The 27796-nt window shown below is 46.2% G+C and overlaps 1 protein-coding gene across 1 annotated transcript in view; it reads right to left on the bottom strand.

Annotated features, from left to right (window-relative positions):
• Positions 1-27796, bottom strand: part of LOC101287280 (nuclear RNA export factor 2) — a 34234-nt gene that overhangs the window by 3539 nt on the left and 2899 nt on the right. The window contains 22 exon segments of the mRNA XM_049704520.1: positions 18641-18823; positions 19361-19433; positions 20064-20106; positions 20202-20317; positions 20426-20484; positions 20591-20698; positions 20842-20897; positions 20981-21049; positions 21432-21468; positions 23268-23377; positions 23562-23669; positions 23789-23877; positions 24024-24093; positions 24232-24312; positions 24426-24530; positions 24646-24729; positions 25501-25679; positions 25786-25841; positions 25951-26058; positions 26201-26256; positions 26340-26408; positions 26790-26825. Of these exon segments, the coding sequence (XP_049560477.1) occupies positions 18641-18823; positions 19361-19433; positions 20064-20106; positions 20202-20317; positions 20426-20484; positions 20591-20698; positions 20842-20897; positions 20981-21049; positions 21432-21468; positions 23268-23377; positions 23562-23669; positions 23789-23877; positions 24024-24093; positions 24232-24312; positions 24426-24530; positions 24646-24729; positions 25501-25679; positions 25786-25841; positions 25951-26058; positions 26201-26256; positions 26340-26408; positions 26790-26825 (1895 nt within the window).

A 27796-nucleotide genomic window follows, 5' to 3' on the forward strand; every position in this document is an offset into this window, starting at 1 on the left:
GAATAAGCCCCTGAGAAACGGGGACTGTCTATTACCACAGCATAATCTAGCCTATCTTGATTCTTGTATCTTATCTGTAAATTAAAATAACATCCTCTCAGGATTTTTCTGAGGATTAAATGAGAAAACTGGTATGACAAGGTTGCCACAGTGCTTGACATATAACAGGAACTCAAAAATGGCAGCTATAATGATTAAATAATAATAACAAACTAGTTTTGAAAAGTGTGGAAAATTGGTATAAAATGAGAGCTATTTCATCCACTCATCCTTACGGGTAAGTTGTATCATCTTTTCAAGAGTGGGGCATTTTATTTTATTTTTAAGACTTCCTAATGACTAGCACTTATGCACTTATTTCTTGCCGTCATGATATCAGAAACATAAATTGAGGTTATATGTAAAGAATGAAAAAGTGGAAATGTTAGGCAAAAGAGAGAATGACTAATGACATAAGATAAAATGAGTTAGCAATAAGTAGTTTCTTAATGAGAAGAACAGATTTTAATTATTAGTAAGCATACATTCTTCTTAGTAAACAAAGGTACAAGGTATTAATGCGGCAGAAGAGACTTACTTTGAACAGGCTTTCCCAAAAGGTTTTCTGAGGAACACTAGTACTTCCAGTGGTCTGTGGAAAAATGTTCCTTTCCCATATAGCTTGAGGAAACTACCTGCTACAGACTGAATGTTTATGTACCAACCTAGTCTCCAAGGTAACAGTGTTTGCAGGTAGAGTCTTTGGTAGGTGATTAGGTCACGAGGGAGATGCCGTCATGAATGGGATTAGTGCCTTTATAAAAGAGGACCCAGAGAGCTCCCTTGCCCTTTCTGCCATGTGAGGATACAGCGTGAAGACAGCCCTTTATGAACCAGGAAGCAGGCTCTCACCAGACACTGAACCTACTGGTGCCTTGATTTTGGATTTCACAGACTCCAGAACCGTGAAGAATAAATTTTTGTAATTTGTAATCCACCCGGTCCATGGTGTTCTACTACAGCAGCCTGAACAAGCTAAGACACTACCCTATTCTTTGAGATTCAAGTGGCATATTATCTTAAAAATATGACAATATAGAAATCCTTTTTACCTTCATTTTTGTATGTCCCATATTTCCTCAATGGATAAAAACATTTTTGTTGTTGCTGTCTCTCAGACATAGTGTCTTGTAGAGCAAACCTGAAAGTGCTGAAATGAGAGGAAAGAAATGGCTATTATATAAGAAAAAATATATATATCACCCCTTTAACCATCTCTCAAGCAATATTTAAATCCCTCACAAATGTAAACACCATCTTTTACTTGCTGCATTTTACTCATTAAGTACCATCTACGTGATTTTTATGAAATGTATCATCTATAATTTTACTTAATATGGTTTTCTTAAATAAATTCACTGTTTTTTTTCCCACACGAAGGAAAGGGGAGAGCTTTCAAGGAATGTAACAAGGAATGGTTAGAAAGTCAGGAGGAAAATCAGAAGCCAATAGTGTCTGGCTGGACTAATTTAAGCCGTTTAGAGAGTCCAAGCAGAAAAAGATTATGGCATCCTACCCCCCACGCACTTCGAAAAGCTACTGATCGGCAAAGCAAAGACAGAAAACAAATTCTGAACCTTAACGTGCTGGCTACTTTCACACTTTTACTGAAAAAATATCAAATTAAACAAAGTCTCTCTCCTTGCCTCTCTCTACAGAACAAATTAAGAGACAGAAATTCAGATCAGATTTGAAATCATCGATACGAACTGGCATCTAGGAGTTCTCTGGTGTCCCTAATAACAAACGTGGTCTGAGGAGCGCAGAGTACGCCATCACATGGCAGGCAGTGAATACGAATATGGAAGAGAGATAAGCAAGAGTAGGGCTTTAATGTGGGGGTTGGGAAGGAAGGGGGAAGGGAGGGGTCCACCCAGTTTCCCGAGCCTAGCTGCCGAGAGCAGCCCATGAACGCCTGCCGCCCGCTGTCCCGCCAATTCTGAGTAAACCTCTAGTACCGGCGGGCGCCCCTCCTACCCGACTACCGCCTACCGTCTACCGCCTACCATGGCAGAATATGAAAGCCGGTGGAAAGGTTGGCATCGGAGCCAGAGCCTCATCAAAGTTCCCCCTCAGCCAGGACAAGTACCTTAATTCTAAAGGTCTTCTTCACCTCTCGGTCTGACTCCTCAGAAGGCTAAGCCGAGCTACCGACCATTCGGCAGGCTCTCCACACGCTGAAAGGGCGCCCCCGTCGGTCGCGACCTTATGGCGTCACGTGACTGCGCGACCTACGTAACGTAACGTAACGCAACGCGCCGCTGTGGGGCCCTACCTGACTTCCAGGGGCTTGGCTGGCGGAGGCCACAGAGTAGAAGGATGCAGGTGACCTCAGGGTTCAGGAGCCCTCAATCGTGAACTGTGACCGAGAGAACTGAGCCTCAGGAGACCACAGCATGTCCCATGACTGTAGAATATACATGACCAACAGCCGAAGGGTAGGTGCGGTGTTCACATGACGGCAGGTGCTTTGCCTGCCATGTGATGGTAGCGGCCACATCCGTGTTGACTCAGGGATCTGAAGATTCTGGTAGCCAGCAATCTTCACGAGATAGAGATGGCTGAGCCTGATGTGTGACCAAGGGGGATATGTGACCGACCATAGCATCCATACGACTCTCAGAAGCAGGTCACCTGTGTGACTTGGAGGGCTGAGGCTTCCACATGCCACTAGCTAGGGAGGGCCACATGACAGGATGAATCCACATGATGGGCAGGGTTTAGGAGTCTGCCATGCTCTAGCGACTTGAAAAGCTGGATCTACCACATGATCATAGTGGCAATAGGTCCAGAGAGACTACACGAGCTCAGGGTTTAAGGGCTCATGGTGCTGACATGGCCAGTAGGTCTGGGCCTGCCACATATCTGTCAGGGCCTGCCACTTGATGGCCGCATCCGCGTGACCATAGCCTTAGGAGCCCACGGTGCTCAAAAGCTGGGTCAGCCTCCTGAGCGTAGGATAGTGACAGCAGGGTTCTCCCGGCTGCATGTTTCAGGAGGCCGTTCTCTTCACGAGACCTGGAGACCTGAGATTGCCCACATTCCTGGGCTTCCCGTTGATGGTGGTGCCTCTGGATGATCTTCCTCAGAACACAGGCTGGCTTCACCTGCCCCAACCCCCTTTTAATGTGCTAATGTGCTTCTTTTATGTGCTAATTCTGTTTCCCTATAACACGTGAAATTTAACACATAAATTAACACATAGCAATGGACTAGGTCCTCCCTAAATCCATAACCATTGCCATATTTTAGGGACCACTTCAAAAACCTAAGCGGTGGGTACAGGTAAGCTTTGTTGCTGTAATTTCATGCAAGTCTAAGAGAAATTAAAGCAAACTCAATAAGTGAATTTTAGCTGTTAATTTGAAAACAAATGTATATAATGATTACTATGTATCAGGCACTTTAAAACGTCAACTCCTTTAATGCTGGCAATTCTATAAATGAGGTACTATGATTATTATTCCAGTTTTCAAAGATGAGAAAGTGGAAGCACAGATGTGTTAAGTCACTTGCCTAAGAGGTAACTGAACCTATAGGTGCCAAACCAGGGTTTACTCCCAGGCACCCTGGCTCCAGACTTTGTGTTTTGATCACCCACAAGAGTCTCCAAAGAAAATTAAGAATAATTCAGCCTTCCTTATTCAGACTAACTGGAAAGCCATCCGCAGTTACTGAAAAGTTGAGATCATAGAGGACCTCTTTAAAGTGCCATTTAAATAATTTCCAGTACTACCAGTAATTAGAACGAATCCAAGCTGAAGCCAGGTAAGGCCCTCGGATTCATTTTAAGGTATAAACTTATCCTTAATAAGTGAAGTATTTGTGTATATAAAAGGTGGTATAAAATGCTAGACGTTAGTTGAAAACGTTTCCTTCTTTTATTTTTAAACACTCTAAAGAGAAATATTGCAGACTTTATGGCTCTTTTTCTCTAAAGAGAAATATTGCAGACTTTATGGCTCTTTACGGAATTCCAAAAGTTAAAAGTGAGCAGAATCTGAATTAGATATTACTGCATTTATATTTTGTTTGCATCTTCCTAGAAAGGACAGAGAAAGGGAAAGGAGAATATACAATATACTTTAGTTTTTTTTTTAATTGCAGTTTTACAAACACCTCTTTTGCTGATTGGTGCGGAAAACAGAAGACCTATCTGTATATCCAAAAGAGATTTGATGTGATATTGCGCGTTTGCTGGCTTAGGCAAACTTAATGCTATACAAGCAGTGGGATTATTTTGCCGGCACCCTGCAACGTGGCATGGCTACATAAATAACCTGAAGAAAATACAACAGACCAAATTTTGCACCATGGTTAAATTTGAATATACTAGTAAGGATAACAGACTGTGTTTGTAGTTCTAAGCCTGTTGAAGGAAGTAGTGATTTTTTGGAGTGACTCTGTTTGGGCACATTGCTGTTACTTGGATAATTTTGGAAAATTATTTATGGGACACATGTAAATGCACGGTATGAAAATGGAGCCGCGTGTTTACAATAGAGCCTATTATGAAACCTCAAGATGCATTTAGGAAGCATCTGTATACAATCACTGGATGGAATCCGACATCAAGACCTGATGTCTGTCCCAACTGTAGCTTCTGTAATGGACAAATCCACTAATGGTGATTGAGGTCAACTTCTTTCACCAAAAGGCAAACCCTGGAGTTCTAATTATAACTTTACCTGGGAAGGGTCAGATATTCTCCTGTCAGAACTAAAGGTCGTATCATTTATTCTTTCCCTGTGATGATTACCAGGAGTTATTTTAGGATTTAAAAATATATTTAGTTACACCAGTGGTTGCCCGTCAGCTCTTTGTAACATACATTGGGGAAGGGACGCTAAGGCTATGGGTAAACACCTGTATGAACACAGCTTATATGAGCTAGGCAGTTTAGGCACTGCATGTATCAGGTGCTCCGTCTGTTTAGGTGAGGCAGGCTGATAAGCTATTTTTCTTGAATGTTGTTTGGCAAGGTTTACCGGGAACAACTTTTACTTCTTTTATATTTCTGTTTTGGGGTGGACGTTTTGGAGGTCAGTGCTAGTGGCTTTGTTTAACACAGAGAAATGGGAAAGGAGAATAACAGACATTTGTGATGCTGCTAAATTAAACACAAATACTTAAATGCTTTTGGTTCAAACACAAATATGTACAACTCAAGTAGAGATCCTATGTGAATTTACTTTCAGAAAGTAAAATTGACTTAATCTGGTAACATTATCCAAGAGAACTTATGAGATATTGCTGTGCCTTTATAGAAATGGTAATCGAAACATGTTTTTCTTTGTTCCTTTAAGAAGCTCGTTAATTAACTAGAAGTGACTTTACTGTCAGTGTCAAGCAATGGGAAAGAAGAGAAACAATTGTAGATAGTGCTCCCTGTCAGAGTACTCAGTGTGCTCCCTTCCCCCAGCACAGTGTAAATTTTAACAGCTCTAGGTGATGAGCTCATTCTTGGGGACTACCACAGCCTGGAAACAGAAAATTACATCCACCGTGAAAACTTCTTTTGAGGCCAAAGGATGGAAGGGGGCGAGAAGGCAGGGATTCCTTACAGGGTTTTTGCTCATAGACTATGTCATTTGTGATGGTATGATTCTCTGATACAGTTTGAAAATCCCATCCGCGTGAAGACTATTTAAAAATTAAATAAGTGTGTTTCAAGGCTTTAAAAATTATGAGACAGGGAGAATTGAAGTGGTCCTAGCTTGGCTCTTGTTATCCACTCATTGTAACTATTTTTTTGCCACACCCCCCCAAATAATTCTAACTATAGACTTTGAAAGTATTGTGAGATGGGTTTTTATGTAAACAGCCACATTGTTTCCTTGTTAAGATATCACACTGGCATCTACTGCTGGTGGATATGTTCCCATATGATGTAAATGAGTGACCTTTGCCAGTTTTCTTTAGAATAAAAACAGGCTCTGAGGACTAAATTATGTCAATGAACTTTGCATTTCCATAACATCACCAGATGATTTTTTAATTATCTACTTCATGTAGCCTGTTTGGGGCCAGCGATAATCTAAAATGTACATGATGCTCTACCTTTTTTTCCCACAAAATCTGGAAAAACATGGCATATCCTGTGCTCTCTAAAAAATGACAGGCACTTGCAATAGTTGACTATCACTGGATTCTGAAATTCTAATTTAGTCTAGTGTATCTGTTTTTATATGGGACACTTTGATGCAGTTCAAAGTCTCCCAAATGGGGAGGGGGATCAAGATGGTGGAGTAGGAGTATGTGGAGCTCACCTCTCCCCACAGACACATCAAAAATACCCCTACATGTGAGGCAATTCTCACAGAAAACCAACTGGAAACTGGCAGAGGATCTCCTACACAACCAAAGCTGCAAGGAATATCTCTACGTATCCAGGAAGGACAGAAAAAATTTTAAAGGCATGAGGACGGTCCTGGCACCCGTGGGAGAGAGGAGGAAAGGTACACATAGGCAGACCCTTGCCTCGGGGAGCCCCCTTGCCTGCTGGAAAAGCCACTGGGATAGATGGAGGGGATGGAAAAGCCTAAATTCTACTCACAAGGAATGCATGGATGCTGGCTTGCTAACAATCAGGGCAGAGAGAGACTGGCACTGGCGGCTGCTGCCTTGCTGCACTTCCCAATCCAAAGCACACACAAGGTGGTGGGGCCACAGATGCACACAGCAGCTGAGTATGGAATCTTAGGTAGACAGGTCCAGGGAGAGGACTTGATCTAGATGTGTGGAGACAGCCCGGAGGGCCTGGGGTATGGTCTGGGCCAAACCAAGAAGCCCATGGTGAGCCCGCACATAGTGGGGGCAGGTCCTGCCACAGTGCCCATTGTCAGTGTGCACACAGTGGGGGCAGGTCTGCCCATGGTGGACTTTGCCAGCACATGCACCACATGGCACCATGGAAAGGCACAGCAGCTGGGCACTGCATCTCGGTTGGACGGGCTCTTGGCAGGAGTATGCAGCCGTTCATTTCACGGTGGGAGCACACTGGCCCTGCTCACTCTACACCATAGCTTGGAGCCAGATCTGGAGCTGACAGGTCCTGGGAGAGGGCTTCCACAGAGGCAGCCCAGGTTCCAGGCAGCGGCACAACCACCTCAATTCCTGTAGCCACAGGGCCCCGGCCGCCAGCACCAGCCTACTCCACACCACAGCCCAGCACTAGGTCTGGGATGAACACAACAGAGAAAGGGATGCAACCTTGGGCTGCTTCTGGGCAGAACCATGGATGCCTGCACGGGAGGCACATAGGTTTGTGGTGACCACACGGACCTCATTAGCTTCAGTGGTCACCTCCTTTGCATCAGGGCGTGTGCTCAGGGGCAATGGAACCTGACTGAACCTGACCCTCAGGGCTTCTACTCCAACAGCTGGGAAGCAGGCCCCAGCCCCAACAGGGCTGTGACAGCCATAGAGCAAAGAGGAGGCCCCAGCCAACAACCAGTGCAGGCTCTGGTCAACACAACTTCAAACACACCCCCTATCAAGGGAACAAGGGCCAGCACAATTTAAGGAAATATGTGGCAAGCACCCACAGCAAAACCAGCCCTTGCACCAAAAATATTGGACTCGTACCGTCTACACAGGAATCCTCCAACCTCAAAACACCCCTTCAAGAACACAGTAGATTCATGCTTCTCCTAAATTCAGAGACAAAGAAAGTTAAGTAGAATGAAAAACAGAAGAACTATTCCCAATGAAAAGAACAAGAGAAATCCCCTGAAGGAACAAATAATGAAAGAGACCTCACCAGTCTACTAGTCCCCAGATTCAGAAAGGAGGTAAGAAAAAGGCTAAAGAAATTAAGAAAGATTATTGATAGAAATGCAGATCCCTGCAACAAGAACTAGAAACTATAAAGAGAAATCAATCAAAACTAGACAACTCAATTGCCGAGATAAAAAACAAACTAAAAGCAATAAATAGCAGACAAACTAAAGCAGAAGAATAAATAAGTGATCTGGAAGATAGAATAATGGAAATCACCAAATCAGAACAGCAAACAGAAAGACAAATTTTTAAAAATAAAGAAAACATGTGAGATCTATAGGATAATATAAAGCATGCGTAATATGCATAATCATATGCATAATGTGCACAGTCATATGCATAATAGGGGTACCAGAAGAAGAGGAGAGAGAAAAGGGGATAGAAAATGTATTTGAAGAAATTATGGCTGAAAACTTCCCAAACCTAAAGAAGAAAACTGATATCCAGGTACAGGAAGCACAGAGGGTCCCACACAAGAAGAACCCAAATAGAGTGACACCAAGACGTAGCATAATTAAAATGGCCAAAGTGAAAGATATAGAGAACTACAAAGTCAACTGGGAAACAAGGTTTAAAATGGCAGTAAGTACATACTTATCAATAATTACTTTAAATATCAGTGGACTAAATGCTCCCATCAAAAGACAGAGTGGCTGAATGGATTAAAAAAAAAAAAACAAAAAAACCAAGAACCTACAATATGCTGCCCATAAGAGACTCACTTCAGGGCACATGACACAGACAGATTGAAAGTGAGCAGATGGAAGGCTCTTTCATGCAACTGGAAACAACAAGAAAGCGGGGTTAGCAATACACATATCTGACAAAATAGACTTAAAGTACATAAAGACAAAGAAGGACATTATATAATGATAAAGGGATCAATAAAGAAGAGGATATTACACTAGTTGGCATATATACAGCCAATATAGGAGCACCTAAATATATAAAACAAATAGTTACAAACATAAAGGGAGAAATTAACAGGAATACTATAATACTAGGAGACTTTAACACCTCACTGACATCAATGGACACATCTTCCAGACAGAAGATCAATACGGCAACAGAGGCCCTAAATGACACAACAGACCACTTGGACTTAATTTATATCTACAGGACACTACATCCCCCAAATAAACAGAGTACACATTCTTTTCCAGTGTGCAAGGAACGTTCTCGAGGCAAGGCCACATACTAGATCAGAAAACAAACCTCAACACATTTAAGAGGATAGAAATGACTTCAAGCATCATTTATCACCAAAATGATATGAAACTAGAAATCAACCACAGAAAGAAAACTGGGAAAAGAACGAATACATAGAGACTGAACAACATGCTACCAGAAAACCAGTGGGTCAATGATGAAATCAAAGAAATCAGGAAATACCTCAAGACAGATGACAATGAAAACACAACCTTCCAAAATCTGTGATGCAGCAAAAGCAGTTCTCAGAGGGAAGTACATAGCGATTCAGGCCTTCCTCAAGGAACAAGAAAAATCTCAAATATACAGAAAGAGAAAAAGAATTAGAAAAAGAAGAATCAAAAAATTCCCAAAGTCAGTTCTTTGGGAAAGAAATAAAATAGAGATAAAAATACAAAAGATCAATAAAACCAAGGGCTAGATTTTTGAAAAGACAAACAAAATCGACAAACTTCTAGCCAGGCTCACCAAGAGAAAAAAGAGATCATACACCGTGATCCAGTTGGATTCATTCCAGTTGCTCTGATAGCCTTATGGAAGTTCCCTTGTATGTTATTTGTTGCTTTTCCCTTGCTGCTTTTAATATTCTCTCTTTATCGTTAATTTTTGCCATTTTAACTACAGTGTGTCTTGGTGTTGTCTCCTTTGGCTTGACCCTGTTTGGGACTCTCTGTGCTTACTAAACCTGGATATCTCTGTCCTTTCCCAGGTTAGGGATGTTTTCAGCTATCATGTCTTCAAATATGTTCGCTGCCCCTTTCACTTTCTCTTTCTCTTCTCCTTCTCAGACCCCTATAATGCAAATGTTAGTACACTTGCTGTTGTCCCAGAGGTCTCTTAAACTGTCCTATTTCTTTTTCTCTTTTTCTCTTTTTTCTATTCTGCTTCAGTTATTTCTACTACTCAGTCTTCCAGCTTGCTCGTCCATTCCTCTGCATCATTTCATTTACTGTTGATTCCATGTAGTGTATTTTTCATTTCAGTTATTGTATTCTTCTCTGTGTGGTTCTTCTTCATATTTTCTAAATCTTTGTTAAAAACTTCTCACTCTGTTCATCCAAGCTTCTCCTGAGTTCTTTGAACATCTTTATGATCATTACCCTGAACTCTTTATCAGGTAGATCGCCTATCTCCACTTCACTTTGTTCTTCTTCTGGGGTTTTATCATGTTCCTTTGTTTGGAATAGATTCCTCTGTTTCCTCATTTTGTCCAATTTGCTATTTTATTTTTCTGTGTCTGTTAGGTTGGCTCCATTTCCCAACCGTAGAGAAGTGGCTTTTTGTAGGAGACGTCCTGTGTGACCCAGCCGAGCTCTCCCCTCTGGTCACCAGAGCTATATGCTCTAAGGGTGCCCCCTGTTAGGGCTGCATGTGTCCTTCTGCTGTGACCAGCACACTACTGTGGGTGGTGTGGTAGGTGTGGCTGGCCCCTGGTCCAGTGGGTTGCCAGGCCCTGCCTTGTGCAGAGGCTGGTGGCCACTGGCGAGTGAGGCTGGGTCATGAGGCTGCTGGCTGCAGTGCCCCAGGAAGTCCCGGGATTAGCGCTGGCCCACTGGTGGGTGGTGCTAGGCTCTGCAGTGGGTGGTGGTGGGGCTAGAGGTCCTGTATCTAGTGTCAGCCTGCTGGTGGGCAGGGCCAGTTCCACATGGCTGGCTGCCGGGTTTGGGGGTGTCCAAAAGCTGGTGTTGGCCCACTGTTGAGTGGGGCTGGATCCCAGGGCAGCTGGCTGAGGGGTCCAAGGTGTCTTGGAACTGGTGTTGGCCTGCTGGTGGGTGGGGCTGTGGCCCAGCGAGTCCTGGAGCTAGTGCTGGCTCGCTGGTGGGCAGAGCCAGGTTCCTGGGTCTCTGGCTGCAGGGCCTTGGAGTCCTGAAGCTAGTGTCGATTTGCTGGTGTGTGGGCCCAGTTCCTGACATGGCTGGGTATGGGGTCTGGGGTGTCCCAAAGCTGGCGTCATCCCACTGGTGAGTGGGGCCAGATCCAGGAGCAGCTGGTTGAGGGGCCCAATGTGTCCCAGAGCTGGTGCCAGCCTGTTGGTGTATGGGCTGGGTCCTGGTATGCCAGGCGGCAGGGCTGCGGTGGTTCTTGGGCTAGTGTTCCCAGAGGAATATTCCTTTTTGCATATTTACAAATATGTACATTAACAGAAGATGTTCTTTAATTTTATTACATTTTCATGAGACTGAATTTCTTCTAAAAGCTTGAAGCTTTTAAAGATATTCCATATTGAATTTTAATGGTGCTCTTTAAAGAAAATTGTTGCTGATCATAAATGTTGACAATTTTCTTGCTTCTCATCTTTCATGTCTTTATGAACTCTGTGTTGTATGTGTACAGAATGGTAATACTTGATGAAATTGTAACTGTAAAGAATCCATTGTGTCAAACTATCCTGACACAATAATATCAAAGTACGATAGTAAAGAAAAAGCTTTGCCAAAAATTTGAGAAAGAAAAAGAGATTTAAGTACGCTACCATGGATGCCTTTGTGGTCCTTCCTAAACTTACTGCAGGGGTGAGAGCTCTAGTGCTTTGTAACTACCCATTCACTGATTCAATGTAGGTATTTCCTGAATAGAAGTATTTGTTACCTGGAAAGGCATAGTAGTTGAAAACCATTTGAGCTTGAGTACTGTGGGTATTATGCTCATATTGATAATTGTGCTTTCAAATGGTGCCGGAAGGTGGTATTTTTGTTTACCTACGCAATATACATTCCTCATCTTCCTAAGTGGTCTCAAATTTTCATTAGTGCATTTCCTCCCTCGTACAGTCACATGTTGGGGGGAATTTGCCTGCTAGTTCCAAGGGTGAGACCAGAGTTACTCTAGATCTCACGCAATAATCCTGTGTCCCTAGCCACAGTCATTGGTTCAAGATTGGGCCTGAGTCTTTATATCTTTGAGCCACTGGATCAACGAACCTAAAGTCTCCTCTACCTCTGGGCTCTCAGTTATATAAGCAAGTATCTTTCCTTATCGTATACACAAAAGTGGATTTTACTTTCTGTTACTTGTAGCTTTGTTACTTACTGCTATATATGTTTTTGAAGATATGTTATCGGGTGAATGTAAGTTCAGAATTTGTAATCTTCTCAATACATTTTCTTTTATGGTTTGATAGTAGCCTTCTTGGTTGCAATTGCTTGATGTCTATTTTGCCTGATAGTGATACAAATTAACCACGTTTCTTTCAGTTTTACTGATCATTGGTATTTTTTACCATCACTTTATTTTCATCCTTTCTGACAGTCTACTCTACCTGCTTCATGACCTACTGAAACACATTCATAATGCCTGTATTAGACTGTTCAGACTGCCACAACAAAAATACCACAGACTAAGTGGCTTAACAACAGAAATTTGTTTCTCACAGTGCTGGAGGCTGGAAGTACAAGATCAAGGTGTGAGCAGGGGTGATTTCTTCTAAGGCCACTCTCCTTGGCTTGAAGATGGCCATCTTCTTGCTGCTTTTTCACATGGTTGTCCCTCTTTGTATACACACTTCTGCTGTCTCTCTGTGTGTCCTAAACTCCTCTTCTTATAAACACAGCAGTCAGATGGGATTAACGTATCCCCTAACAGCCTTAAATTCACTTAATCACCTTTTAAAGGCCCTATCTCCAAATCCAGTCACATTCTGAGGCACTGGTAGTTAGGGCTTCAGGATATGAATTTTGGGAGAACACAGTTCAGTCAATAACAAAACCTAATGTTAAGATGACGTTATCATAGAAAACAAGAGAGCAGAGGCAGGAGCAATGATGCGGAGCAGGCAGGAGGATGGTATGTTAGGCTTTCATTTTCCTATAGCTTCTCCAGTTCCTAAAATTCTCGAATGGCCAATGAATCCCAAGCATTTGACTGAGAAATTTCCATTGCTACTACCTCAGCCTGGACCTAAAGGATGGGAACTAGTATTCCACACTAGTTAACAGCTCACAGCTTAAAATCTAACCCTTTCCTATTATCAATAGATCTGCTATTTTCTTCCAAGACACTTGACCCTTCTTAACCTCAGCTTCTTAATTAGATACAGAGACAAAATAATTAGTCATACAACTCCAACTGTGAGAATTAAATGAAATTGAGATCTACTTCTGCACATAATCAGGGCTGATTGCTGGGTGGAAGGTTTGGAAAGCTGTTTCCTCAGCCATTTATGCACAGAATGTTCAGGCTCATTCTATTCTAACAGCTCTATGTTCTAGGTCATGCCACAGCATTGTCTATGAGACATGCAGAAGGGGAAGAGTTGCGTCTGTGCACTGGGGTTAGACCTTTTGGGGGCCCAATTATCTCACCAAATACCTCCCTTACTATTTAGCAACCAGAGCCACTTGCAGTTCTCTATTTCGACTCCTAATCTTCAGGAAGACAGAGACATTGTCTGAATTTTTTCATGGCCCTATCTTCCCTTCTTAGCACTAAGCTTGACATGCACTAGGTGCATGAATGAATAAGTGGATGAATGATAGTTATATGCCACACATATGTCTTTCTTCTCTGACAGTTCGTAGCCCCTGGCAGGCCAGAGCCTTAGCCTTATAGCTAAGTCCAGTGGTTAAGCCTCGGTGCTCTCACTGCAAGGGGCCCAGGTTCGATCCCCGGTTGGGGAACTAAGATCGGGCAAGCCACGCAGCACAGCCAAAAAAAAAAAAAAAAAAAAAGATGGATGCATTATGTTGAACATAAATTATAGCTCAGTGAAGTTGGCTTTTAATATGTCTTTGTATCCCTTCCAGAATCTGGAGTCTTTGTATCCCCTCCAGAATCTGGAGTCATGCTCATATGTGGAATCAACCTGTATTTTCAGATTGAACTGTACAGTTGGGTTTTTCGTGTGTTTGCTTGCATGCTTGATTTTTGTTTTGTTTTGGGTTTTTTTTTTTTGCCACAGCCAAGAATTTTCTCAGGATCTCCTGACTTATACATCCAACCACATGCTCCCCACCGAGATTATTCGTAGGCTCCACAAACGACATGGTCAAAACAGAACTGTCAGTTTCCTGGCATTGCACCGAAGCTGGTCCTCCATTCATTTCCCCATCGAAGAAAACCGCCTTAACCCAGCTGCAAAAACCCACATTCCAAGAGACACACTTAATTCCTCTCTATCCCTTACCACAAACGTGGACTTCATCAACAAGTTCAGTACTTCCAAGATACATCTCATCTCAAACCCCATCTCACCCCTTCCATTGCTACGACTGTAGTCTACGAGACTGTAACCTCTCACTGTCATGTGTGTAGTAGTAGCCTCCTAATCTTGTCTCTTGATCTTACAGTTGCTCTATTTCAGTCTGTCCTCCAAGGAACATTTAGAATGAGCTTTAATAAGGTAGATTATAATAATAATTCCCTTCCTTTCAGAAAGCACCCAATGGCTCCATCATAATAAGAACAAAACCCAGAGTCCTTACCATGGCCCACAGGACCTTCTGTTATTGGGCCCCTCCTACCATTCTCACCTCATTTTCTAACACTGTCCTCCCACTACACACTGGCATACAAGCTGTTCCCTAAAACTGCCAAGCTTGCCCATATCTTAGGGCCTTTCGTCTTGCTCTTCCCTCTGCCTCGAGGGCTCAGCTCCTATATCTTCCCACTGCTGACTGTGTACTTCTTGTTATTTGAATATTAAATCTAAGTTACGTCTTCAGAAAATCCTTCCTTGATTTCCCCACCCTAGTCATTCTCTGTCACATTTTCCCATATTATTTTCTTAATGGCTCTCAAATCTTGAGTGTATCAACCCCTGTAGAATGTGAGCTCCATGAGAACCATGACCCTGTCTGTCAGGTGCTCTGATTTATCTCCAGTGCCTATCACAGTGCCTCACATATCACTGGTAACCAATAAATATTTGTTGAATGAATGAGTGAGTGAGTGAATGACGTAGATTTAGCATGCTAAGTTGTGAGGACTCAGGCATAGTCTGGGACATGGGATTTGGGAGGATGGGAGAGTGAGCTCAGGTGTCTCTGAAGCAGCAGTTTTGTTTGAACCCATGAAAACTGTGGTTGGAAAACTGGGTAGAAAGGACATGATAATTGAGGTGGTGCTTCTAGCTGCCTTGGGTGTGAAAGTGTACCATATGTTCTATACCTATTCTCCTTCTTTCTTAATAAAAGAATCCCAAATTTATTTGGGACAGTAATGTTTCCAGTAAAAGACCACATTTATAGCCTCCTTTGCAGCCAAGAATGTTCACATGACCGACTTCCACCTAATGAGGTGATGGCAGAAGTGTTGTATAGTAGTTCCAGGAAGGTGGCTAAAAGGGAGATGAATTTCTCAGACCATGGTGTTTCTCATACCATCTGTTGTGGACCGAACTGTGTCCTACCCAAATTCATACGTTGAAACTTTAACCCCCAGTACCTCAGAATGTGACTGTGTTTGAAGATAGGGCCTTTAAAGAGGTGATTAAATTAAAATGAGGCCGTTAGGGTAGACACTAATCCAATATGATTGGTTTCCTTATAAGAGGAGTTTAGGACACGTAAAGAGATACCAGGGTGTGTGTGCACAGAGGGACAACCATGTGAAGAAGGAGTAAGAAGGAGGCCATTTGCAAGCCAAGGCGAGAGGCCTCAGAAGAAACCAAACCTGTGGACACCTGGATCTTGGACTTCCAACCTTTAAAACTGTGAGAAATAAATTTCTGTTGTTTAAGCTACTCAGCCTGTGGTGTCTTGTTATGGCAGCCATAGCAAACTAATACACCATCAGATAAGGTTTTCAATTTTGACAGCTCATTAGAATCAACTGGGGTGAACCTTAAAGATACTGATGACTGGGCTTATCCCTAGAGGCTCTGATTCAGTTGGTTGAATCTGAGCATTCGAGGGGATCCTAATGGATATCCAGAGTTGAAAACCACACGTCTAGGAGAATAGTTTTTTGCACTCCATTGAGCAGGCTGAGAGTGATGAATCTAGCATCATTTAGAAGGCATCCCCCCATATCTCCCTCCTTCCACTGTTTTTCCTCTACCCCATATCCCCCGTCTTTTTCTGCCCTATCCAGATCTCCCCAGATGGACCCAGAGATGCCCCCACCTCTTAATCCTGTTCCATATCCAAGTTCAGTCCTAATTTGAGGAACATTTAATAGCTTCAGCCCCACTTCTGCCCTCCCTGTCAAGAAAAGTGAGTCTCGAGGGGCCTCACATTCTCTTACTCTGCCTGTTAGCCAGAGCCAGGGCAGCTCTCTAGAGGTAACTTCTTGCCTCTTAATCCAATTATAAAATGGATGAAAGACATGAACAGAGGGCAAACAGGCTTAGGAAGAGCTATTCAACATCTTTAGCCATCATGCAAATGCAAATTAAAAGCACAATGAAATGTTAAACCCACCTATCAGAATGGCTGAAAAAAACAGTGACAAAACCAAATGCAGGCAACACTGGATAAACTGAGTCACTCACACATTGCCAAAGGCAATGCAAAATGGTACAGGCCGTCTGGAAAACAATATGGCAGGTTTTTCAAAAGGAAACATGCGATTACCAAATGATACAGCAGTTGCACTCTGGGCAATTTACCCAGAGAAATGAAAATTCATGTTTACACAAAAACCTTTACATGAAGTTCATCACAGTTTTACTCACAATAGTTAAAAAGTGGAAATAGCCCAGATGTCTTTCAGCAGGGGAATGGGTAAGCAAACTGTGGTACATTCACACCGTGGAATCCTATTCAGCAATAAAAAGGAACAGACGATAGACACACTTTACAACTTGGATGGATCTCAGGAGAATTATGCTGAGTGAAAGGAATCCATTCCTAAAGGTAGTGTACTATATGATTCCATTTCTATGACATTTAGGAAATTATAATAGTGTTTGACAGAGTTTAGGGATGTGGGATCAGGAAGAAGGTGGGTGTGGCTATAAAGGCTAACATGAGGGAAACGTGTGGTGATGAAACAGTTTTTGATCTTGTTTGTGGTGATAGTTAGAACACCTACACTGCTGGTAAAAGTGCATGGAATTATATATATAAGTATTATGCACAAGTGTTCTAACACACAAAAGAGTGCATGTAAAATGGCGAAATTGTGGTAAGCTCAGTGGATTGTACCAATGTCCATTTCTTAGTTTCGATACTGTACTAAAGTAATACAAGGTGTTATCATTAGGATAAGGTGAGTGATGGGTATACATGACCTCTGTACACATTTTTTTGCAACTTCTGGTAAATCGATAATTATTTCAAAATAAAAAAGTTAAAAAAACAACACAGGAGTTGTGGGGAAAATCGTCTTAGGTACAGAACCTAAGAACCTAATAAAAATGTTAACACAGTTTTAGACCTGTTAAATGATTAAGAAATCCATAATTATTGGAGTAAATATGGTACTTTACTTGCTAAATACCTTATGTTTGCTTATAGAAGTGAACATCAGAACGGTCACAACTTGTGAGTACTGAAGTGGTGGAGAGAAGGTTATCAGGAGGCAAAGCTTGGATTTTAGGGTTGTCCAGGAATGGAGTCCTTACTCTATAATTTTCAAGCACTGTGTAGGTCGGATATAAATGCTAGAGACTGCCAGGGATGATGTGGGAGAGGGGACTTTTTGGTCCTGGCCCCACTAACTCATGGTTGGGTCAGGGGAAGAGCAATCCAAGACACACAACATACAATGTGCAATGTTACTCTTTAATATAAAGATAAACAAGGATCATGTGTGGGAAAAATATAAAACAACGGGCAGGCCTACACGGTAAACTTTGGCTTCCTGATTAGCTGGACTGCAAGCTTAGTCATGGATATGGCTTCAGTTAAGAGAAGAGAGGTGACAAATATGATGAGGATGAAAATGACATCTAAAGGCTCATTTGCAGAGTTTTGTTCTCAAGATCCCAGGTCAGTGGATGAGGGTCACATGTGGAATTTTGCCCTTGGACTGAAGAAAGTAAAGAGAAAGAATTGGGATGTCAGCAGAGCCAGCAGCCGTGAGTGTCAACCCCCGGGCACCTGACTTCTGTCCACCTTCACCTTCCTGAAACCCTAGACGTCTATTTCTTCTTATCTCTGAATTCTCAGAATTCACTTTTTGATGAGTAAAGAAATTTTTAGTTCTGGTATAGTCTAGTCATTGTACTGAAAGCACCTCTAGTGGGGGAGGATAGATGACCTCCCTTAGGACCAAACTGGAGACACTTGACCACACAACTTCACTGCTACATCTATGCTACAAGAGCAAGCCTTCAAGTTTACCAACATGTATGTACCAGAATGAGCAGATGCCACTGCATGTAATGCTGAAAAAGAGGCGAAAAGCTAAATGCCTATCAATAATAGCTTATGGCTTCCTGGAATTCAATTGTTTAATATATTGATCTTAGAAAGAATAATGTAGCTTCACATATACTGAGAAGAAACTATGCTGGCACTAATAATAAAAGAAGTTTCAAGACAGTATATAAGATAGGATACCTGTATTTTATAATACATGGAAATGTATTAGTATGAAATTAGGGTATTTCTCACAAGTAAACGTTTGTAAGGAAAAATAGATTTAAAATAATTACCTGAAAATTCCCATTAATCACTCCTCTACTCCTCCCAGCTCCCTCCTATCCCCATGCAACCCCAGCACTCACTTTTGAGACCACTAGCGGTTCATCTCAGATGGGGTGGAGGATGCCTGCATGATGTCCTGCTGCTGCTGGGAGAGGGGGTGCATGGAGCTGGAGGTGGGTGTAGGCAGTGGGATGGAGAACACACTCTGGGTCTCGCTGGGGTCGGCATCCCTCACATACAGCTCGTCATTCACGATGCACAGACTGAAGGAAAAATGGGGCCTCAGACAACTGGTGGATGGACACCCACACCCCCAATACTGACTCTGCTCCCACTGGCACTCAGCAACCAGATTCCTTCCACGTCCCTCCTGTGTCTGTCTCCCAGGTTCCTTGACTGGTACCTCTGCCCCTCCCCACAGAGCCCACCTTTGGAGAGACTGTCTACCACCTTCACTTGATTTATAGGTTCATCCCCAAACCAGGGGCAATTTCGCATTTACCCTTTACCACAGTGCAAGGGGTGGACAGTCTGATCCCCATTCTCAGAAGAAGACACTGAGTCACACAGAGGTCATGGGAATTGACCAAGGTCACACAGCGAGTGAGTGTTGGGTCAAGGAGTGAACGCATAGGCCGATTCCAGGCCCATACTCTTCTTAACCACTAGGCTACACTGCTCCTGGGATCCCCCTGCTGGCTTTCCACAATACTGAGTAAACCTAAGGTCTTTGCCACCACATTGCCTCGCCCCTGAGCCCAGGTGGGGATGGGCATTCCCGCCCACAACAGGGCTGTCACCTGCAGTCGCGGGCAGGGGTAGCGATGAAGGTCTGGGTGAAGGAACGCACACAGTGCTGAGAACTTCCTTCCACTTCAACAGCAAACAAACCACAGTACCCCTTACAGCTGCATGTGCTGTACACGCTCACACGGCGGTCCCCAGTCAGGGTGTGACTGGACACTCATGCTGAGAGGGCAGTTGTTCACGGGGGCCAGGGTGTCGGGAATGGGGAGCGCAACTATAGGAGCAGTCTGCACCCAGTGACAGGACCCCTGACGACCACTGCCCAAGTTCTCGGGGTGCATTTTTCACAGCCGCCCAAGAGGTGGATACTACTACCCTATTTTGCAAATGAGGAAACTGAGAGGTTCAGTAACGGCCCAAGTTCTCAGAGTAAGGATCTGGGATGAGAGCCACCAAAATCCACAGCCTGCGTCACCAACGCCCAGGGTATGCAGGGCAGACAGGCATGGACACAGCTCAGACCTGGGTTGTCTGTGGGAAGCCTGAGGGCAGGAGAACACAGTGGGGAAGGGGAGGCGGGGGGAGGGGAGGGGAGGGGAGGGAACAGAAGGGAATACAAGGGGAGGGTAGGGAAGGGAAGGGGAAAGAAAGCGAAGGGAAGGGAAGGGGTCAGGGACGCTGGGTGGTTCTGGCTGTGAGCCTGGCCAGGGGGAGGCAGCAGTGGGCCATCTGCGCTGGGGGTCTACACACACTCACCTGCCTTGAACACTCCGCAGACGGAGAAGCAGAGCATCGATTCCTGAAAGGGAAGAGCCCAGGCGCCCAGTCACCACCTCCACCTCCCACCCACCTGCGGCTTCCTGGGCCCACGCGAGGGAGGAAGCAGGCGCTCACCGTCTGGAACCACGTGTCCACCACGAAGGAGCTGAAGGCATGCTGAGTCATGGGCAACACACAGAGGGTGTGCACAATGACACGTTTTGTGTGCTTCAGCAGCTGGACCCGCAGGTCTGTGAGGGGAGGGGAAGCGAGCGAAGGGCAGGGGCTGCCACGCCCTGGGCCCTATGATTGACCCCTTCACCGCCCTTTCCCACCCAGTCTTCCCATCACACACTCACAGGGGTCCTTGAGCTTCTTCATATTCCTGCTGTCCTTGAAATACTTGCACAAGCTGCTTCTAAGAGACCAAGAGCAACAGTGGGTGGTGGGTGTTTGCAGGAGCTGGCCTGTGTCTGCTGGGGGGCCACACGGCCCGGGAGCAGAGGCTGTACTGTCATACTCACGGGGCTGGGTCCTTGGGGTGGAAGGGAATCATCAGGGAGAAGCAGGCCTCCTCGTGATAAGCACCCGCGAGAACCTGTCTGTCTCCATAGTCATGGATCAAGTAGTACCTAAGGAGGAGCAATGAAGACAGTCTATCTCTGTGGTCTGGACCTCAAATGAGACTTGAAAACTCCCCTGAGCAGACCTGTGCTCAGGTGGCCTCACCTGTCCTAGACCTGCCCCCCTTGCTCAGCTTCCCAGAGATACTTACTGCTTCAGGAATTGCAGGACTAGGCTCTTCAGCTCATCAGATCCAAAGTAGCTTCCCTGGAATCAAATGGCACTTGAGACTATGCAGTAGATAAAGCCTCCCTGCAACACCCCAAATGTTGTTTGATCCTCTTCCTGACCTTGCAGAGCTTTACTATGTAGGGAGTGTCAATATCAACGGTCACTGGTGACGGTAACTCCTGGCCATCCTGGAGAAGGGAAGAGAAAGTCAGGAGTGGAGACCAGGGGAGTGGCTCTGGATGATCCGGGAAAAGGATGGGCCCTGGAGGGTGAGGGTCAGAGGTCAGGTGTGAAAGGGACCTGGAAATTCCATGGGAAAGCTTACAGTGGATGTCTTCATCATGAGGTCCTGGAAGTCTCTAGTGTTATATTCAAATTGTGTGTGTGCGTGTGTGTATTTATGGGTATTTTTCCAGCAAGTATATCCATGTCATTTTCAGGAGTCCATGTCCCCCAAAATGGTTAAGGTTCTGATGCTAATATGTGATCTAGGCAAGACCCAAAGGGCTTAAGGGCAGGTGCAGAGGCCACCGACATTCGTAAGAGACAATGATTTACGTAGGCACTTACCAGGCGTAACAACTTCGGGAAACATTCTCTGATGGCCCTGTCCAAAACCAAAAATAGAGAAGAGGTGGTTGATAGTTCAAGGTTGCAATACTTCCTTTGAGTTAAAACAGTAATACCATAAACAGAGATCAGTGTGTTCTGGCCAATCCAGCAGCACCCTTTGCCCACCTCTGCTCCTGATTTTAGGGGTTTTCAGTCCACTTGCCTGTTGAGCACTGAGCATCTGTCATCTTACTGTCTGAAAGGCACTGTCTCCTCATCTCTCTCAGTACCTTCACTTTAATATTCCTCCCTTCCCTCCCTTCCTCTCCTTCGCCTGGGTAGCTCCCACCCAGACTACTCGGACTCCCTTCTCCAGTGCCACAGGGACCAGCATTTCAAACCCATGCTGCAGGGCTTCCTTCTCCTCCCTCCCTTCCTCCAGGGCCCCACTGAAGGCTGTGGGGAGAAGAGGGGATGGAGTGGGAGCCCGGGGCTCTGCTACCTCACTGGGGGTCCAGCACTCTGGCAAGACCCCGACACCCCCCAGGGATGGCCCAGGATGCTGGGCCAGCGAGGTGAGTGAGGTGGGGCTCAGGGAGGGAGATGGAGGGGATGAAGACAGAAAGGGAGTGAAGGTAGGAAGGGAGAGATGAGAGAGACATAGGGGCACAGAGACAGGGGAGAGAGAGACAACAAAGGGAAGGGAAAGAAGCTCTCCCGTGGTCAGGGTCAGGGAAGAAGAGAGAAGAAAGGGGAAACGGCACACTTGTTGCGGCTCTTCACCTGCCCCAGAATCGCCCAGACACACCAGGTAGGAATGGATAATATGCACGTGTTGGGCTGGGGGCCCACTGGATGCTGGCTGAAACTTTGGCACCTGTGTGAGCTCAGCCAGACTTGGGCATGGGAAACCGAGCAGCCATGGGGGCAGATCTTCCCCAGAAAGAGGAAAGGGTCAGGTCCCAGCTCAGTATGGGGTTGAGGATCCGTGGCCCCCTCTGATGATCACTGTCTTCTCTCCTGATGACCCCTGCACCTCTCTGAGTTGGTTCTTTATCTGAGGAATCATACCTGTCTCAGGCTGCCCAGGGCTCCTGTGAAGGACCAGGCGGGATGATGTGACGTGTGCAGGGAGGGATGGGAAGTGCCCCTCAGAGGCCTGTCCTTCTGTCTCCTCTACCACCTCTGCCCTCTGCCTTCCACCCCTGCCTCAGGAAGCCCTCTGATCACTGGCGGGGGCCCACGTCTGGCCCCTTGACTCAGGGAGCCCTGCTTTTTCCCAAGGAGGGTCCAGCTCCTGGCACTGGGCCAGCAGAATGGATGTCATGACAGCAGCCACCCATGGCCTCAGCCCTCAGCATGGCGCAGGAAAGCCCCCATGTCAACCTGGGAGAGGAGGGGGGATCCATTTGGAGGAAGGGGAAGAGGGCCCCTCTCAGAACGGGGGAGGCAAACCCCATCTCAGCACGAAGAAGGAAGGCTTCTCTCAGCAAGAAGCCCTGGACAGGAGGACCCTTCTCAGTCCAGGGCGCCAGCATCTGGATCAAGGCTGGTCGCTCCTGGTCCTGGTGAGGAGGAGAAGCCCTGCTTCCTGGGGCACACTCTTGGGAGGCCTTGCTGGAATATAGCTGGGCGCAGAGAGCTGGAAACAGACCCCAGAGCGCCTGCAGAGGTGAGCAGGTCAGGGGAAGGAAACTCCTCACCGGTGATAGGCACAGAGAGAGCAGAAGTTGGGGCCTGTGATCCTCCCAGAAGACCAGGGCTGCCACCTTTGGCAAAGGGGCACTGTCACAGATAGTCTAGGCACCCATGGGTGAAGGTCACCAAGAAGGGTGACAGGGTGTTCACACTGACCTTACATAGGTGGACTGGTCTGGGAAGGTGTCACACAATGGGTTCCCTTGCAGCCACAGCTCTTCAAGCTTCAGCCCTTGCATCTTGTTCAACTCCCACACAGACGTCAGCTGAGAAATATGGCGCGGAAGTGGGAAAAGGAATCCCAGGGAAAGAGGGACATCTGGATCCCGGCACCCCCAGACCCCTCCTTCCCACACAGGTACCTTCACCTGCCTCCTGTCATCACTCTGATGGCCACTAACATGCCCCCCCCACTCTCAACCCAACTTTGACCTGGCTCCCTCTTCTCACCTCATTTTTGGAGAGGTTCAGGATCTTGACCGTGAGGGCCATCTGTATAATGTCAGACAGGCCATTCAGCTGGTACAGTTTGTTGTTGCTCAAGTTCAAGGACAACAGCTTTGGGGCAAGAAGAGGTAGAGTGAAGGTTACTATCTAGGACCTTGGAGACAAATCTGCCCTCCTCCCCATCTCTTCCACCCCCTACCCTAATACCAGCACTGGGCCTACAGCCTCACCTCAGGGAAATTCTTTTCGATGACCTGCAGGGTGGCAGTCATGCAGCTTCTTCGATTCAGAAATATATCAATATCATAGCCCACCAAGTCTTCAGGAAGGAGAGGGGAGGGAATCAGATGGCTGAGTGGGGTGTGGGGCCAGCACCAGCCCCTCCCCACGTTACCATCCCTAAGTCTCCCTCCAGGAAGACCCCTGTGCCCTCGCACGCCCTAGAATTACTGCTGTCAGCCGTACCTGGGTCAAGGCGGAGCCTCTGGAGGTCAAGAGCTTGCTGGGAGACATCAAATCGTTTGCTCAAGGTCAGCTGCGGAGAGAGAGATGGAGAGAGCCGCTCTGAGGCTGTGGTGGTGGCAGGGAAATCGGGGGCGAGGGGGACGGGGGTCTGGAGGAAGGAGAGGTGGGTCTGAGCATTGGCACACAACATGCCTTGCATCTGCATTACCTTTAGCTGCTCCATTTCTTCTGGCTTCAACTTATACCGCACAGTGTAGGGAATAGCAGAGTGGCTGACAAAGACAGGTATCTGCAGGAAGAGGTGGGGTAAGCACCAGGAACTCTAGTTCCAAAGAAGAAAACCAGCGCCTGGCCTGTACTCCTTCCTCAGGATGAGGTACACGTAACGCCCTCGACACACACCTTTCGGCTCTCCTCGTCACAAATCTTGTAGCTGACATCCATCAATGCAGAGGCAGTGCTAGCTTCCTGGACAAAGAATCGAGCCCCATTTTTCACAAAGTGGAACTACAGGGATTGAATGCAACAGCAATAGTTTCAGAAGCCAGCAGACCCTGCTGAACCAGGTCTCTCTCTCCCCCTTCCCTGTGCCCACGCGTCTGGCTTCGGCATCCTGTCTTACGTTCACTGGAGTGAAGGGGACACTGCAATGTCTCTGGATTGAGTTCATTAGCCATGTCCTGTCATACTTTATCCCATAAGGAATCTAAGGATGAAAAGAAGCGATGGGAGAGAGGACAGACAACAGGGAATTTAGGCTGGAGGACGAACCTTTTCCTGTTCTTTTCTGGCCTTCTACTGAGCTTGCAAGGGCTTGTAAAGAAGGGAACATATGTATATGTATAACCGATTCAGTTTGTTATAAAGCAGAAACTAACACACCATTGTCAAGCAATTGTACCCCAATAAAGATGTTTAAAAAAATGAGAAAAAGAAAATTTTTTTTAAAAAAAAGAAGGGACTACTGACATGATTTCTTGTGGGTGTACGTCATATGGATTTCCTAAGTACTCTTTCTGTCCAGTCAAACTCTCTTCCACATAATCAAGGTGTCAGTGATGATCTTCCTTTTATAAATTTCCAACGCCCAGGGTGTGCAGAGCAGAGAGGCATGGATACAGCTAAGACCTGGATTGTCTGTGGGAAGCCTGAGGGCAGGAGAACACAGTGCGGAAGGGGAGAGGAGGGGAACGGAGGGGAGTGGGAAGGGGAGGGGAGTGGGGGTACGGGAGGGAAGGGCAGGGAAGGAAGGGGAGGGGAAGGGAAATGAAGAGAAGGGGAAGGAATGGAAGGGAAATGCAAGGGAAGGGAAGGGGTCAGGGAAGCTGGGTGGTTCTAGGAGTGAGCCTGGCCAGGGGGAGACAGCAGTGGGGCATCTGGGGTGTGGGTCTATACACACTCACCTGCCTTGAACACCCCGCTGACAGAGAAGCAGAACATCGTTTCCTGAAAGGGAAGAGCCCAGGCGCCCAGTCACCACCTCCACCTCCCACCCACCTGTGGTTCCTGGGCCCACCCGAGGGAGGAAGCAGGCGCTCACCGTCTGGAACCACATATCCATCACGAAGGACCTGAAGTCATGTTGAGTCTTGGGCAACACACAGAGAATGTGCACAATGACACATTTTGTGTGCTTCAGCAGCTGGACCCGCAGGTCTGAGGGGAGGGGAAGCGAGCGAAGGTCAGGGGCTGCCACGCCCTGGGCCCTATGATTGACTCCTTCACTGCCCTTTCCAACCCAGTCTTCTCATCACCCACTCACAAGTGTCCTTGAGCTTCTTCATATTCCTGCTGTCCTTGAAGTACTCACACAAGCTGCTTGTAGGAGACAAAGAGCAACAGTGGGTGGTGGGTGTTTGCAGGAGCTGGCCTGTGTCTGCTGGGGAGCCACATGGCCTGGGAGCAGAGCCTGTGTTGTGATACTCACGGGGCTGTGTCCTTGGGGTGGAAGGGAATCGTCAGGGAGAAGTAGGCCCTGTGGTGATAAGCACCGAGGAGACCATATCGGTCTCCAGAGTCACAGATCAAGTAATACCTGTGGGAGAGCAATGAGGACAGGCTGTCTGTATGATCTGAGCCCCAAACATGACATGAAAGTCTCTGTGAGCAGACCTGTGCTTGGGTGGCCTGGCCCAGTCTCAGCCCTCTCTATTCCTCATGGTGGCAAGGGTACTTACTGCTGCAGGAAGTAAAGGATCATACTCTTCAGTGTCTCAGATCCTTTATAGCTTTCCTGGAATCAAAAGGCATTTGAGAGTAAGCAGTGGATAAAGCCTCCCCACAACACCCCAAATGTTGTTTGATCCTCTCCCTCACATTTCAGGGCTTTATTACGTAGGGGGTGTCAACATCATTGATAACTGGTGACAGTAACTCTTGGCCATCCTGGAGAAAGGAAGAAGAAGTCAAGAGTAGAGACCAAGGGAGTGGCCCTGGATGATCCGGGAAAAGGATGGGCCCAGGCGGGTGAGGGTCAGAGGTCAGGTGTGAAAGGGCCCTGGAAATTCCGTGGGAAAGCTTACAGTGGATGTCTTCATCATGAGGTCCTGAAAGTCTCTAGTGTTATATTCAACTTGTGTGTGTGCGTGTGTGTATTTATGGGTATTTTTCCAGCAAGTATATCCATGTCATTTTCAGGAGTCCATGTCCCCCAAAATGGTTAAGGTTCTGATGCTAATATGTGATCTAGGCAAGACCCAAAGGGCTTGAAGGCAGGTGCAGAGGCCACCGACATTCGAAGGGACAATGATTTACATAGGCACTTACCAGGCGTAACAACTTCGGGAAACATTCTCTGATGGCCTGTCCAAAACCAAAAATAGAGAAGAGGTGGTTGATAGTTCAAGGTTGCAATGCTTCCTTTGAGTTAAAACAGTAATACCATAAACAGAGATCAGTGTGTTCTGGCCAATCCAGCAGCACCCTTTGCCCACCTCTGCTCCTGATTTTAGGGGTTTTCAGTCCACTTGCCTGTTGAGCACTGAGCATCTGTCATCTTACTGTCTGAAAGGCACTGTCTCCTCATCTCTCTCAGTACCTTCACTTTAATATTCCTTCCCTCCCTCCCTTCCTCTCCTTCGCCTGGGTAGCTCCCACCCAGGCTACTCGGACTCCCTTCTCCAGTGCCACAGGGACCAGCATTTCAAACCCATGCTGCAGGGCTTCCTTCCCCTCCCTTCCTTCCTCCAGGGCCCCACTGAAGGCTGTGGAGAGAAGAGGGAATGGAGTGGGAGCCCAGGGCTCTGCTACCTCACTGGGGGTCCAGCACTCTGCCAAGACCTGGACCAAGACCTGGACTCCCCCCATGGATGGCCCAGGATGCTGGGGCAGGGAGGTGAGTGAGGCGGGGCTCAGGGAGGGTGATGGAGGGGGATGAAAACAGAAAGGGAGTGAAGATAGGAGGGGAGAGATGAGAGAGACATAAGAGCCTAGAGACAAGGGAGAGAGAGACAACAAAGGGAAGGGAAAGAAGTTCTACTGTGGTGGGGGTCTGGAAAAAGAGAAAAGAAAGGGGAAATGGCACCCCTGCTGCAGCCCTTTCCATCACCTGCCCTGGAATGGCCCAGGCATCCCAGGCAGGAATGGAAAATATGCACATGTTGGGTTGGGGGCCCATTGGATGCTGGTTGAAACTTTTTCAACTTTATGACACAGAGAGGAGAGCATAGGGACTGTGGTCCTCCCATAGGACCAGGTCAGCTGCTCCCTGCAAACAGGCACTGTCATGTGTAGCTCAGGATCCTGCGGGCAACTGAGAATACATCTGACCTTAT

Source organism: Orcinus orca, chromosome X (genome assembly GCF_937001465.1).
Source record: "Orcinus orca chromosome X, mOrcOrc1.1, whole genome shotgun sequence".
Classification (NCBI taxonomy): Eukaryota; Metazoa; Chordata; class Mammalia; order Artiodactyla; family Delphinidae; genus Orcinus; species Orcinus orca.